The sequence below is a fragment of the Lolium rigidum genome, chromosome 1, assembly GCF_022539505.1.
Source record: "Lolium rigidum isolate FL_2022 chromosome 1, APGP_CSIRO_Lrig_0.1, whole genome shotgun sequence".
Classification (NCBI taxonomy): domain Eukaryota; kingdom Viridiplantae; phylum Streptophyta; class Magnoliopsida; order Poales; family Poaceae; genus Lolium; species Lolium rigidum.
In genome coordinates this window covers 120592495-120607499 of record NC_061508.1, presented here as the reverse complement: position 1 = coordinate 120607499, position 15005 = coordinate 120592495, and the positions used below count along the sequence as shown (strand labels likewise).

At 42.1% G+C, this 15005-nt stretch overlaps 1 protein-coding gene across 1 annotated transcript; it reads left to right on the top strand.

The window, feature by feature from the left end:
- The first annotated feature begins 6659 nt into the window (after nucleotides 1-6659).
- Nucleotides 6660-11137, top strand: LOC124665695. Its single transcript, XM_047203115.1, has 11 exons — nucleotides 6660-6822; nucleotides 6898-6969; nucleotides 7903-7998; nucleotides 8092-8167; nucleotides 8257-8343; nucleotides 8457-8545; nucleotides 9610-9702; nucleotides 9880-10017; nucleotides 10223-10328; nucleotides 10455-10669; nucleotides 10757-11137. The coding sequence occupies exons 1-11, from the start codon at nucleotides 6748-6750 to the stop codon at nucleotides 10823-10825; spliced, it is 1116 nt and encodes a 371-aa protein (XP_047059071.1). The 5' UTR covers nucleotides 6660-6747; the 3' UTR covers nucleotides 10826-11137.
- The last annotated feature ends 3868 nt before the right edge of the window (nucleotides 11138-15005 follow it).

Sequence of the window (15005 nt, the reverse complement as noted above, 5' to 3'; positions counted from 1 at the left end):
CAAACCAACCTATCCCTTAAATTCTTTATATATATCTTAACTTAACTTGGCGTGCTAGATATATTATAAAGTACCTTCCAACAAAAGGACATCCATTTGAGATTTCTCTCGACAAATGTCACAAGATGACTACTAGGAATTCCTTTTCAGTACTGGCGTAGTCTTTTGATCAATAGTAAGCATTCGAATAGCATAATGAATAACTACAAGTCTTTTTTCATTGTTTTGCTACCCTAAGAGATCTCCTATAGCGTAGTCGCTAGCATCACACATTATTTCAAACGGCTTTTACTAGTCGGGAGGTTGAATTACCAGGCCAGTAATTAAAGCTTTTTTAAGATGCTCAAAATCCATTACGTCATCATTATGAAAGTAGAAAGGAACATATTTTTTCCAATAAAGCGATTAAGGGCACAATAATATTTAGCAAAGTTATGTACAAAGCGCTTATACAAACTTGTATGTCCAAGGAAATTTCTTACCCATTTTACATCTTGAGGGCGTGGCAGATTTTTAATGGTTGCTACCTTGAAATCATCAAGCTTTATTCCCTTCTCTGAAATTTTATGTCCTAAAACCAGGGCCGGCCCATAGGGTGGGGCAAAGGGAAGCTCACCCCAGACCCTCAGTACCTATTGAGCCCCGACGTAAGATTTATTTGCATACTTAGGGTATTTGTATTTATATGTTTACTAGAAAATATAGATGTCTTAAGCTGCAGCTTAGCGTGCCTCTTCCGACTCCTCTTACCAAAACAAATATTTTAACATTTACTCTCTAGGTCGTACGGTTTAGAATAATTTTAAAAAATATGGAAGGCCGAAGCTGCAGCTTACCGTGTCTCTACTCCGACTCTTTTTAACAAAAAAATACTTTGATATTTCTAAATAACTTCCCCGATGACACAATTTCTCTCTGGCCTTCCCAAATGTGTAGTACAACACCGACACTCATAATTTTCTATGATTAATTCTATAGATACATGTCTATATACACATGTACACAAGTAGCTATTGGTAGAAATAGGGATCATGGAATATAGTTAGCTCAATCAATATAAATAAATAGTTTCAAATGTTTTCACCGAGATTCTGAAGACCGTGGATCTTTCAAATGTAGATATTATTTAGTTTTCTATTGCATTACCCTAATATTTTTCTTGTGGGATACTAATATCTTTTTAAGTATTTTGTGTGTGACCAAAGTTGCAAGCTTGATGGAGATTGTTAAGAGGCCAAAAACACCAATCATGCTTAAAATTTGAGTACCATTTAAAATTTTATATAAATAGATATATCTAAGGATATTTATAGAGTAGGGGGCCATGGCTCCCTACCCTAGGATAGCTTTGACATTGTGAACAAGGGGCCCATGGGGTTGGGCCCCTGAAATCTATGGACCGGCCCTGCCCATATTTGGCAACGGGAAGACTAACCGCTGGTTATTGCTAAGCCAAAACCATCCCCGCACAATAGAATTTTCTCCATCCCCATCCCCAATAACCATCACGGGGACACTTTGACTACCGTTCCCATCCCCAGCGGGTAATCAAATAACCAGCGGGTAACCAATTAACCAACACTGCATAGTCAAACAAAAAATTGGGCAGCATTTCCCTTGTAAACTGTATAAATGATGACAACACAATGTATATGACATTTAAAATAGTCAGTTCAAAAAGGTGCACAACCACAAATAATACCAGGTCAAATGTTCAATATCAATTGGCCATTACAACACATAAGTAGTTCAAATGTTCAACATCAAATGGCCATTACAACACATAAGTAGTTCAAATGTTCAACATCAATTGGCCATTACAACACATAAATACCAGTTCACAAAGGCACACAGGCCACAAATAATTGGTTCAACGAAAGCACAAAGGCCATAACAACCAGAATTCAAATTGAGCAAAACATAAATGTTAACTTGCAGATTTAGAACTCCAAGCTCCATTGTCGCAGACTAGCATCAGTGTAGAAGTGAAAGGTGCAACTCGCAGCTCATCATCACAGTTTGAGGCCCTACATATAAGATTAAAATATTAAGTTCATATGTTGTTGCATACACAGGTAACAAGCAAACAAACACTAGACATAAATGGTAATCTCCATCCCCTATTCAATATCTTCAAGAACACTGCAAAAGCTAGCCTCTTGCCCATTGTCATCATCTACAAGCAAAAACAGTGGCAAAAATTTAGAAATGAAAGACAACAAGTAATATAGCGAGAGATGATGTATTCTAAGCATGTACCTTTGTATCTATTTCTAACCCAATCTTGTGAACACATTAGAGCTTCCAACAAATCAGGGGTAAGTCGACTACGATGTTCACTAAGTACTCTGCCACTCGTAGAAAATGCTGATTCTGAAGCAACCGTGCCGATTGGAATGTCATAGATATCCCTTGCAATCAATTTGAGTGTTGGGTACCGCGTTCCAACAACCTTCCACTAGTCCAAGACATTGAAATTCTTTGTATCTAGTGGAACATAATTATCCTCCAAGTACTTGTCTAACTCGGAAAATAACATTCTTGTTGCTGGCCTCTTTTTAGCCACACGTGCACTAAACATTAACATCAGTTCTACTGGTACTTCTTCAACATATTTTGAGGTTTGTGGGACATCTTAATCAACATGGTATTCCTCAAGCAACTTGGTTAAAAGGTCGATGACCTCTCTAACATAGAAATCACTCTCATCCTCGCCCACACCATGAAACATAGCAAAACAAGTGTTTAACATGTCATGCTTGTATCTAGGATCTAGGAGTGTAGCAATTCCCATAAGACCTTGTATATCAGTCCAATATTTATCAAACTTTAGAGTCATTGCTTCTGTCATGTTTCTTATGATTTCATTGCTAGAGGTTGACCATTTCCTCATGTGTGCTACAAATTTGAGGAAAGTAAATGTTGACATTAACATAGTTTGTTCCAAAAAAAGCTCAGTTATCTTGAAGAACAGTCTCAACCTCTGTACCACATCAAATGCAAACTCCCACTCATTATCACCAGGGAGACAATCATATTGCTTATGCACCTTCTTAGCACGCTCAAAGACAACTTTGTAAGGACAAGCAATACTAAGCATTGTAAAGATAGAGTTCCATCTAGTTTTACAGTCAAGTTGTAATTTTTTGGGCATAGGGCATTTAACAAACTTAGCAATCTCCTCAAAATTTTCAGCTCTCTTTGGGGTGGCAGTTCAATATGCTACACTCTCACGTATCTTCTCTATGACAAACTTCATGACACCTAAACCATCCTTAACAATCAAGCTTAGGATATGTGCGCAACAACGCATGTGAAGCAATGTACCTTCGAGCATTAGTTTATCATCCTCCAGCTTCTTGACCAACAGTTCAATAGCCTTCTCATTGGATGTGCAATTATCAACTGTGATAATAGAGAGCTTCTCATCGAGGTTCCATTCAACCAAAGCCTTGACTAGTTCTTCAACTATAACTTCTGCAGTATGTGGTGCTGGTACATAAATGAACCTAGAATGATAAACCAGCAAGAATATGTCATAGAATAGCAGTAAAAATGATAAACCACAAGCTTATGTCATAGAATAGTAGTAAAAATGATAAACCATCAAGAATATGTCATAGAATAGCAGTAAAATGATAAGCCAGCAAGAATATGTCATAGGACAACATTAAAAGTGATAAACCAACAAGAACATGCCATAGAATAGGAGTAAAAAAGATAAACCAGCAAGAATATGTCGTAGACTAGCAGTAAAAACGATAAACCAACAAGCTTATGTCATAGAACAATAGTAAAAATGATAAACCAGCAAGAAATGTCATAGAACAACAATAAAAGTGATGAACCATCAAGAATATACCTCATCACAACGCTTCTTAGCTTCCAGACATCATCAACAAAATGCGTTGTTATCACCATATAACCCTTCTTTTGATTGTCTGAGGTCCACATGTCAGTGGTGATGGCCACTCTTGAATTGCACGAGCTCATGTATTTGACAGCCTTTGTTGATTCTTCTTTGTAAAACTTGATAATATCACTCATATCAAACAAACAACAATAAACAATCAGATATTGCAAAGCTATCAACCATACATAGACACAATGCATGAAAATATCTACCAAAGAAAGAAGAGAGGGTATACCTAATAGTGTTCCTATGCACCAGCTTGAATTTAGGCTGCAATGCACTAACAAACCTTCTGAACCCAACATGATCAACAATACACAATGGATACTGATGGAGAATTATCATGGCAACAAGTGCTTTCCTAGCAAAATCTTAATCAAATATGTAATTATCCAACAAAACCTTGCATCCATCCTTCGTAGCAAACCTCAATGAAGATTGAGCCATCATTTTCCCATCCATCTCCGCCTTGCTATAGGCACATGTACTATTATGGGCTAATAGATGCGATGTGCCATTCCTGGTTTCTCCCCCAAGAAGCTTACCACATCTTAGACACTTTGCTTTCACTTGACCATCAACTTTCACACGCTTGTATGATTGACAAGCATTTGATTTTAGCTTCCTCTTTGACCGAACATAGCCATCTTCATTCACCTCCTCTTCATCATCAGATATTTCAATCTACTCCTTCTCTATGTTCAAAATTATTGGCCCTCCAGCCAACTGTGAAGATGACCCTGCCGGGCTGCTGCTCCCAGCCCGAGGACTAGAGGTCGTCTCTCTACGAAGCAACAAACAAAAAATGTGTTTACTTAGATTGGAATAGCAACCATTAAATATACTCCAGTAACCATATGCCATTATATACTCCAGTAACCATATAATATACTAATCATAAAGCAACTCTATTTATCATAAAAACAACAAGCTGATCACATAAACAACAATATAATATACTCCAGTAACCATATGCCATAAAAGTTCAAATATTATAACCAAACATCAAGGTTATATCATTAAAAACAACTATATTTATTATAAACATCAAGCTTATGCTATAAAAACCGCAATATATAACATGCTCTAGCTGCCCAACAACATAGATGCCAGATATCATAGTGCAACATAAGCTTTTATTATCTAATTCAACACCAATATGTAAAATAACACAAGCATATGTCATAAATGTTTTTGTGGCCAACAAAATTGCACATTTAAGAAACTGAACAATAAACATCTAAACCCCAATTTACTCACCGATTAGGACTTGGAGTAGCAAGGCGGGCCTTGCCGCTTGTGGAGCTGGCCATTGGAGAAGGTGTTGCACGGCGTGGAGGACGCTTGATGGCAACAGAAGGACGACCAGGGGTGCTCACCCGTCTAGATGGCGGAGCCGATTGATGAAGGAGGAGGCAGTGCGTAAAACCCCAGTGCTCGCAGGGATCTCGGCGGCAGCTGGTTCGCCCGGTACCGGTCATGGGTTGACGGCGAGCTTCGGATCATGCGGGTGCTCGATAGCTCCTGATACCACTGCGAGGTCGAGGGACCCCGTCTCCACCAGATGAGCAACCAACTGGGAGGAGGAGATCTCGCTAGGCGTGCTGCTGCTACTGTGGGCATGCGATGGGCGTGAGGTCGACGGTTGATGAAGTGGAGAGCAGCGGCCGGTGGTATTGTGGGTGGCTAGTTCAAAGAGGAAGAGGCGGATGTAGTGGAGAATGACGGCGTGCAGTGGAGAGCGAGAGCGCCTGCGTGCTGTGGAATCTGGATGGGGAATTTGGGAGGGAGGGGTTTCTGGAGACGGGGGTTGGAGACTTAGGGTTTCTGAACGATGGCGGCTCGGGGGTTGGATACGGGGGAAATCGGCGGACCGGAGGAGGGACTTAGGGTTTCTGGTACAGTGGTACCTCTCTTTTACATTGGAGTCCCCACATGTCATATGTCCTTGCGGGTAACTAACGGGTACCAGGTATGGGTAGTGCTCAATCAGACCCGACACTGCAATACCCACTGGGGAGTGATTTGCAACCAATAAGATCCCCATGGGTATTAAATCCTAACCAAAACCAATGGGTGAATTAACCACCGGAGATTGGGGAATGGGGCCCGTTGACAAATTGATCCTGCCTAAGACAATACCATCTATTACCATAAAATAAAAATGCTCCTAGTTGAGGACCAAATTTGTTTCCTTGCATCTTTGCAAAACTCCGCGTAGACCGAACGTCTGCGCAGAGGTGCAAGATGGTTGCCTTGTACTGTGTTGTCTCACCGTGCTTACGACTTGAGGCCTATGGTTTTCACAGGTTCAATTGCCTATGGCATAAGACTACTCATAATGGAAATAACATAGATAGTAATATCACATATCTCAAAGCATTTTAGTGACATGGCATGCCAATAAATGAGAAAAGAGAGTGAGACGGTAACTACTCTAGCTATGTTACTCCCTCCGATTCATATTAATTATGAATCGGAGGGAGTAACATTTTTCAAGACAAAATGAGTCTATATAGCCTAATAAATACACATTGCATCTGTGTGACTAGTCTAACAGACCTTAAATTCGGCCGCGTGTATCTAACGGCCCGTGATGGTACAACATGGAGGAAGAAAGGAAGCCCAAAGCCCACCAATAATAACCGGCTGGAACGTGCACGTCGTGCTCCTGTCTCCTCCACCTCTGAATCGACTACTCCTTCTCTCTCTGTCGTCCCCAATCTATTCCAGAGAGCCACGACGCAGCCCGGCAACCAAGATCCAAATCTTCGCCCAGCGACCCGGCGATCCGATCCGATCCGGTCCCGGATCCTCAGCCGACGCCGGCGACCATGGCTCGCCGCCACCTCCTCCTGCTCCTCCCTCTCCTCGCGCTCGCCTCCTCCGTCGCCGTCGCGTCCGCCGAGGTACCCAACTCACTCATCCTCTCGTGACCAACCCACCTTCTATGTCCGCCTACCTGACGATGCCTCTATCCGCAGGGGCAGGGAGACTCCGCCGCCTTCATCGATGGCGCCTCGCGCCGCTACCTGCGGGATCAGCAAGGCGGCCAGGTTCCGTCCCCGATCCTTCTCTTGCTCTCTCTGCGGATGCGGACTAATCTGTCGGTGCTTGCCGAATGCCGACCTTTTCCTGCTACTGAAACCAAGTTCAGCCGGCTCTTCTAGCTAATCCATACACGGTTCTGGTTTATAATTTCTGGATTACCAGATGAGACTACCAATGGCTGATAATTATCAACTACACATACATATAAGTCATTTACTCATCCCCGAATAACAAAGTTGAAGTGACTATACTCTTTAATAGGTGCTTGGATGTTGTATTAAGTTTGAGCTAGTTACAGGCATAAAACATGTTAAGCACCGGTGCCTAGTATAAAGTGTCGATGCTATAAATGAGCACATTATAGCATCGACACTTATAGCTGATCCATACACGATTCTGGTTTGTACTTTCCGAATGCCGACCTCTTTGTGCTAGTGAAACCAAGTTCAGCAGAATCTTCTAGCTGATCCATACACGATTCGGGTTTATAATTTCCAGATTACTGATTAATGAGACTACCGATGGCTGTTGCAATGCAATATTATGCTTTATATGTGTGGGCTTATAGCTAGATAAGTAACTACCCATACAACCAAGTCATATACGCATCCCTGAACGTATTAAGTTTGAGCTAGTTACACGCATGAAAACAGGTTAAGCACCGGTGCCTACTAAAGTATTAATGCCACAAATTAGCACATTATCTGACATGCATGGTAAGTTATGTTTTCATGGGATACACCTTTCCAAGCACAGCACCTGCTTTTGTACATGACCTAGTAGAACTTTACCCTTGCCTTGACTTGTTGCCTTCACTTACTGCTTCAAGAATGAAGACAGTGAGCTTACCATGGCATGATCAACCTTAGCTTTTATTTTCATTTCTCTCCACCACATGCCATTATGGTCTCATGATTAACCTTGTCATGCTACAACAGGCCACTTCAATGTCACTTGACGAAGTTTCTGCAGCTGTTTCTGTCTTGCTTGGTTTTGCGCCACCGGCCATGCTACCTTCGGAATCTTCTGCAAAGGTTAGTTAACCTTCGTGATGGATTCAGCTAACCTTTACATGCATTGTGCTACACTATCTAAGCCATTCAATCTTCGTTTTTCTTGGTTTTCAGTTAAACAAAGTGCTACTCCCTAACCCATTTGACAGACCGCGTGCTGTTTTCTTGATGCAAATCGACGAATCCCATGGTATGTTATTTTTTCGAGGATGGTTTTATCAGACTTACCCGTGCATTTCGATGTAGTGGCTAATGCTGTCTCTCCTAATCATAAATCAGCCTCTGTCGATGGCTTCATATCTGAAGCCGGTAGTGTTTTCAAAACCAAGATTGAAGGTGCAGAAAATGCCGCAACAGGGCTTACAGGTATCGCTAATTACTTAGCATATCCCTGCCTTTTGAACCTGGATGCCTCTACTGCTGTCTGTGTTTGTATCCTGTTTCCCCAAAATTATCATTGATCATTTATGGCCTTGCAGATAAGGATGAATTAATTGTCATTCGTTCGGATGAATCTCTCGATGTTCAGTCTGGATCAGATTCTCTTGATAATGAGCTCACTGACTTGGTAAGTATTTTTTTTCTGTATGGGAAAGTAGCACTCATTATGCATATCTATAGAAAACCTCAAGGCTTGGTACAATTTGGAATTAATTCAAATCTATCCCTACATAAAGAAGTTTTGGTAATCGTATTATTACGCCTCTAAGACATTCAACCAAACGTAAATTAAAATAAGAAGTTGTTCCTCACGTTCTTAAATTCAAAAGGCATATTTACATGTCAAAAACATAATGTGTATGCGTCCTGTAGCCCTACATCTTTATACCAAATCTGCCACTTCCGAAAGACCAAGAGTTGTGACGGGACCAACTCAAATTCTGTCATACTTGATGAATTGGAGTTTGGTTTAATCCTATGGAGTCATGAGATAAGGAAAGCTTTGGAAGGTTCTAGAGATGCCCAAGGACCCTGAGCTCAAAGGGGATTGATTGAATGAATGGCCAAGATTGAAGGACAGAGTCCATACATTGAAGGAAAGACCTGTTTTTTTGGGCAGCCACCATTTTGCAAAAATTTTCATCCAATATTAATATGGAGTCCATCCTTCAATCTTAGCCATTCAATCCATCACGCTTTAATCTAAGTCCCCTTTGACATCTCCAGATCCTACAAAGCCTTCATTATCTCCTCATGAGTCCATAGGGTTAAACCACGCTCAATTCCATCAAGAATGGGCATAGTTGCGTTAATCCCGTCAAATCTCTCGGTCTCACAAAAGTGGCAGATGTGGTAAATAAATATGCAGGGCTCCAGGATACATAGACTCCGTTTGGGACATGTAAATATGCAGTTTGTAAGAACTACAGACGTGAGGAACAAATTTGATTTTTTGACTTTCTTCGTTTGACTCTTTCTTGAAGGGGTAAAAATACGACTATTAAAATCTGTCTTGTAGGGATAGATTCCAATAAATTCCGAATTGTAAAACAAGAACTTGTGCGTTTCTCAACTACTAGCAAGTTAATCTTTAAAAAATAATCATCAATTTTTTAAGAAGAAACCCAATGGAACTTTAGAAAGGAGTAGATACATTCTTCACAAACTATAAATAAAACAATTTTTGTGCAGGCAATTTGGCTGGAGGGATCATATCAGAAGACTGATGGCAAGTTGAACATTCCGTTAGAGAGTGGAAACAGTCTTACTCTACTTGTCTCTAAGGTTAGCATCGCTTCATGATTTCATCCATTTGTATATGAACATGAACTTGGCTGCGCATAAAAGTAACTTGTCTTCCACGATGCATTTTTTGTCTCTTGTAAACTAGTGTCCTAGCTTGTCTAGGATTGACTGTAAAATTGAGGAGTATATATTGACTGCATTTGCATGTTTTTTCAGAATGCAGACTTGGAATTTGCATCCAGCCTGATCTCTCTTCTTAACACCATCAAAAGGGGTATTCAGGTTCACGAAGATTTCTCAGGTGGCATTGTGAGCCCTGCAGAGTTAATAGTGTGCCACTTCACAGGCATTAAGGTAATTGTGAACATAAATCTTTAGCTGTAACTTGAAACTGGTATCTGTTTCTTATGAATTGTGCACAACAAAAAATATTCAAGGGACCCAGAAGTCTTATTTCCCAGACCACCACCCAGTCCTACTCGTGCTCTGCCCAGCTAATCTTGATCTAACCTCATCTACGTTAGTGATATAGAGTTACTAATTTGTTGTGTTTATCTAGGCTCTGGAAGGTGAATATGGTTCTGCGGAAATTGTCAAGCAGGGAGCTGAAGTAGTTCGGACAGCTCTCACCAAAGCATTTGATCAGTTGCAGGCAGCATATAACGGTAAATTACTTTGTGCCGTTACTTGTTGACTGGAAACATAACCTTTTGCTTACTATTGTTCTTGTTTTTTTTGTGGAACTCTTTTAACAATTTATTTTTCTGTTTCAACATCTTTCATCTGTATAGGGAAAATTGTTGGGCTTGTAATATCCACAAATGAGGCATCAACATCCTTGGCATCCATCATTGACGCACCGTCTTCGTTGCATATCTCAAGACGGCTAGCAGAAGCAAGCATGACTAATGCTACAGCTTCAGCTTCTATAGCTGCTATTATTCTTGTTAGATTGAGTTTGGCATGGACTACCGGGATCATCCTTCTTATCTCGACTCTCATTGGGGTGAGCATACTTCCTCAATAGTCTTCGCCAACTGATTTAATTTTCTCTCCATGCATCTCTGATGACACTTTTATGCTGATTGTGCAGATTTGCTTGCTCATGAACATGCCGCTTACCAGGGATACCCTCCTGTATTCAAATGTCAAGCTCGATTAGTTTGTGCAATATATGGATTTTCACACGATGACATGGAAGTTTTCGACAGCCATGCTTGGTTTTTTCCTTTTGGATCATGGGTTTTACCGTACAGTGGACTGTTTGTTTGCTGTACACCCAGTGTAGCATAAAACACTGCTTCTATGTGGATCCCTCATGGAGAATCTGTACTGCTGCTGCCTGTATGGGCTTCTCTTGTTTCCAGTAAATAACAATAATCGAGAGGAGTGTATTTTGTTGATATCTGTGACGATTGTATTATTGCGGAATACTAGTGTCTGAATAAATTCACTGCTCGAATACTTGCATTCAGGGTGGTGGCTGTTGTTGCTATGAATCTCTGGGTGTTAGATTTCCGAGCATGCTGGAATTTTGAATGAATCTGCTATCCATGTATAACTCAGTTACTGTTTCGGATCTAACTGCAAGAAGAAATCTTAACTTCTTTGTTTTCTGTCGGTTCCCATTGTCTCCGAGGCCTATCTGACCTTCAGTAGTGTTATGAAGTTTCATCCCGGTCCTATTGTCCATGGGACTCAAGAGTCTAGTCAGTACCATGTATCGCTTTATTAACCAACTTGATTCTTGGTTCAGTCACCCAATTTCATGTGTAATTCATGTGTAACTGGAAAAAAAGTGTAATTACACAGACTAGCAGCAAAGCTGATCGGGGAATGACAAGCCGCGCCTCCTAGCTCAGCTTGTTTCTCTCCACCATCCATTGCAAATTCCTCTGCCCCTGCTCGAGTGTTCCTTCCAATTGACTGAAGGACTCGAGGCGGAGATTTAACCCACTGCATCAGTACAACACAATTATCCTGTCAGCTAAACAAAACTGTATCATGCATAGCACTTCCATAAAGAATGTATCCAAACGTAGCCAACCATGATGCCTTCAGAAAACCGATCTGCAGCACCAGATTTAACCGACAATGATGCCACAGTCTTCGCTTCCAGCTCGTCCGAGTTCCAACTTCGCCTGATCGGAGGGGGAGCAAAAACCCCTCTTCTGAAACGATACAGAAACCGATTCGAAGTTTAACCGTGCACAGAGGGGGAGCAAAAACCCCTCTTCTGAAACAAAGCCTGATCGGAGGGTTTCAGGAGGGGAGTTCGCTTGTCACTATAAGGTCGATCTAGGGTTTAATAACCTGCCAATGCCCCCGCGGCCGACCTAGCCAACTCCGTCAGAAGTATGCCGCGGAGGGTTACCGCCGGAGGGAGGCCCGAAAGAGCATCTTCTTGGACCATCTTTTGCGATCTGCAGGTATTACGACAGCCGTATCCGCCGCCCTTTTGATTATATAAATCTGGTAGCTAGACCAAATAGTTTTATTTCTTAATTATCTACGTACACTTCTCGATCCTCTACTGAAACAGGCCTGCATCTCTGAGCCCGTTAGAATTGTTCATTACGCTCTCGTCGTTGTTCGACGCCTTTTCTTGGGGGCGGAAAGAGAAGCTGTCAATACTGCTGACGAGAGAACGGGAGAAAAAGAATCTGCTGCTGCCGATTATGATGATTACAACCAGCAACTGGCTGACGATGACCTCCATGGCGGCGACGATGAACTCCATGGCAGCGACGATGAACTCTATGGCAGGTACCTCCATGGCAGCGACGATGATGACCTCAGCGACTATGAGGGCTACGACGATGAAGAAGATGACTTGCCTCCGCCGTGTATCAGGAATGCCTATGATGGAGACAACTCTGATGTAGAGGATGCTTACTGTTTTTCTCGCTACCTGGTGGAGCTGTTGTCTGTGCGCCCCCACTTCCCCTTCACGGGCACCTTCGCTTGCTTCAACGACCGTTCTGTCTACTACTTCTCCTCGCCGAAAGGCCAACAGTATGGTCATGTGGATTCTCAGGTATTGTCTATTTAATCACACGTATTCGCACTCTAAATTTACCTTTTGTTTTCTCTATCTCCTTTTGAATCGTTTTACCCCGTTGACAATATATACATACGCAGGGAAATATGATAATCTGGGCAAAAGGTTTAGCCATCGAGGATGGCTTTCGAGTTAGAGTTGAAATCCCAGAAGATGATAACAAAATTGAAGTGGCCAACTTCAATTTTACAGTGGACCCGTACGCATGTAACAGAGTTATAACCCGCACCATCCCGACAGAACACCTCCGCAAAATAGATCTGACTTTTGTGCCTCTCAACCAAGCTATACAGGCAAATGTGTTTGTCTGCCTCCATCTCATAGCTGCTGCTGCTGGTGGCGGCGGCTCTAGCACAGGTGACACTGTCTACTATGTATATGGCGAAATCACTGCACACCACCAACACTACGGTGACAAGAATGTCATGCTCTTTTACCGCGAGGAAGGGAACAAAATAAAGGTTATTGGTGGCAAACTCCCACTATTGCGGCCTTGGGCAGCTGTTCCAGTATACTTAGATCCTCTATTGGTAATCAAGTTGAGCCTTCATGTCGCGACTGATCCTCAGCATGATCCCGTCTCCTTCCAAGGTGATCTTGCCTTCGACCGTGGCGAGTATGAAAAATCAATTTGCAACGTCCACCATGGTGAAGTAAAAGTGAGGATTTTGTACGGGTAGTTGCCCTCTTGACGGGGAATGCTGCGTTGTAAGTTAAAGTTGTGGGTGGATACTGGATCTCTGTTGGACTTTTTCTAGTACATCACTGTTTATGCAATGATGACTAGCTCGTAGTTGTAAACTTCATAATCTGGTGGTTCAGTAAACGTGCAGGCCTCTTGCCATGTTTAGCCTTTCTTATCTCTTTCTTGTGTGGAATGTTCGCGGACTAAACTCCCCTGCGCGGCGAGGCTTTGGTTCGTGAGTTTGTGGTGGATTGAGGCGCCAGTTTGGTTGCTCCGTATGAGACTAAGCTAAGTTCCATTTTGGCGTATGATCTGCTGTCCATCCTAGGTCCTTGTCCCACGGTGCAAGGGCATTTGACTGCTGCAAGTCGTTTCTACAGTTCACATAATCCTCTCCCTCCATGTATGCGCCCATCGGTTGGACATATACAGTGTGCGATGGCATTTTATCGGATTCAAATTCTTGCGTACATATAGTAGCAAGATTGATTGTTTAGGCTAGAGCTATGGAAAATCCATGTCAGGCTAGCAGATAGTATAAAGGGCTGAAACAATAATAATAATCATGTGGATGCGCCCTCCCAACTGCTATTAGAGGTTGGCCTTGGGAGTGTTCTATGTGCTTGTGTGGTAGAAGATGTGGATCACATCATCTTCAGGTGCCCTGTGGCAGCTTTTATGTGTGGTTTGCGAAACTTTTGTCAAGCAGCATAGTCCTGGTAATAGAGATGAATTTATGGAACTCTTTCTGAAACCAGGAGGCGATAAAAATAACCATGTGTGGTGGTTTCTAGCGGCAGCTATCTTCTGGACCGACTAGAAACGAACGCATTTTTCAGCATAAAGTGCCATTTTCTCCTTTCTAACCGATTTACAGGGCTCTCTGTGACATGGAAATGCCATATCGTGTTCTCAACATTGGCGTTCCTGGTACAAGCCTATTTTCACCATAATTTCGTGTGTATTTGATAAAAAAATTGACACACTAAATTTGTTTGCCCAGGCTTTAAAATTTTCTTGGGTCCGCCTATGGGAATAGGGGAAGGTCCATGGAAAAATCCATACGAAGCAGACGATAATAATGTCATGTAAGTTAGGAAAGCTAAGCCCATATCGGATGAACCTACTTATGATGTAACATGACCTAGAGGTGGGGTGGACTCTGAGACCTAGCTCACTATATAAGGGCTATGAGGAGCCACCGAGGAGGGACAGTTTCAGCCAGACGAAACAACCTGTAATCCTAGTTTCACATAATACAATCTTGGCGATTCGCCCTTGATCATATTTCTCGTCGGCTGCCTAGTTTGGCTAACCGGTTTATCACTCTTTAATGTTGTAGTGGAAGCCATTGATAGGATCTAAAGAGATCGAGATTGAGGAAGCTGATCGGGTCTAAGAAGCTTCCAAATATTGAGGAAGAGATGACTGATGTGGGGGGGGGGGATTGTTGGGCCATGTCCCTACACATGGTGGGCAGCCCAACATTTATCAACCGTTGATCAAGATTTGTATCTAACGGTTGTGATGTCTCCTTGAGAGCTACATAAGAGGTACATACGGAAAAATCCCTAGCCACCTTGTGGTTAAGTGTGA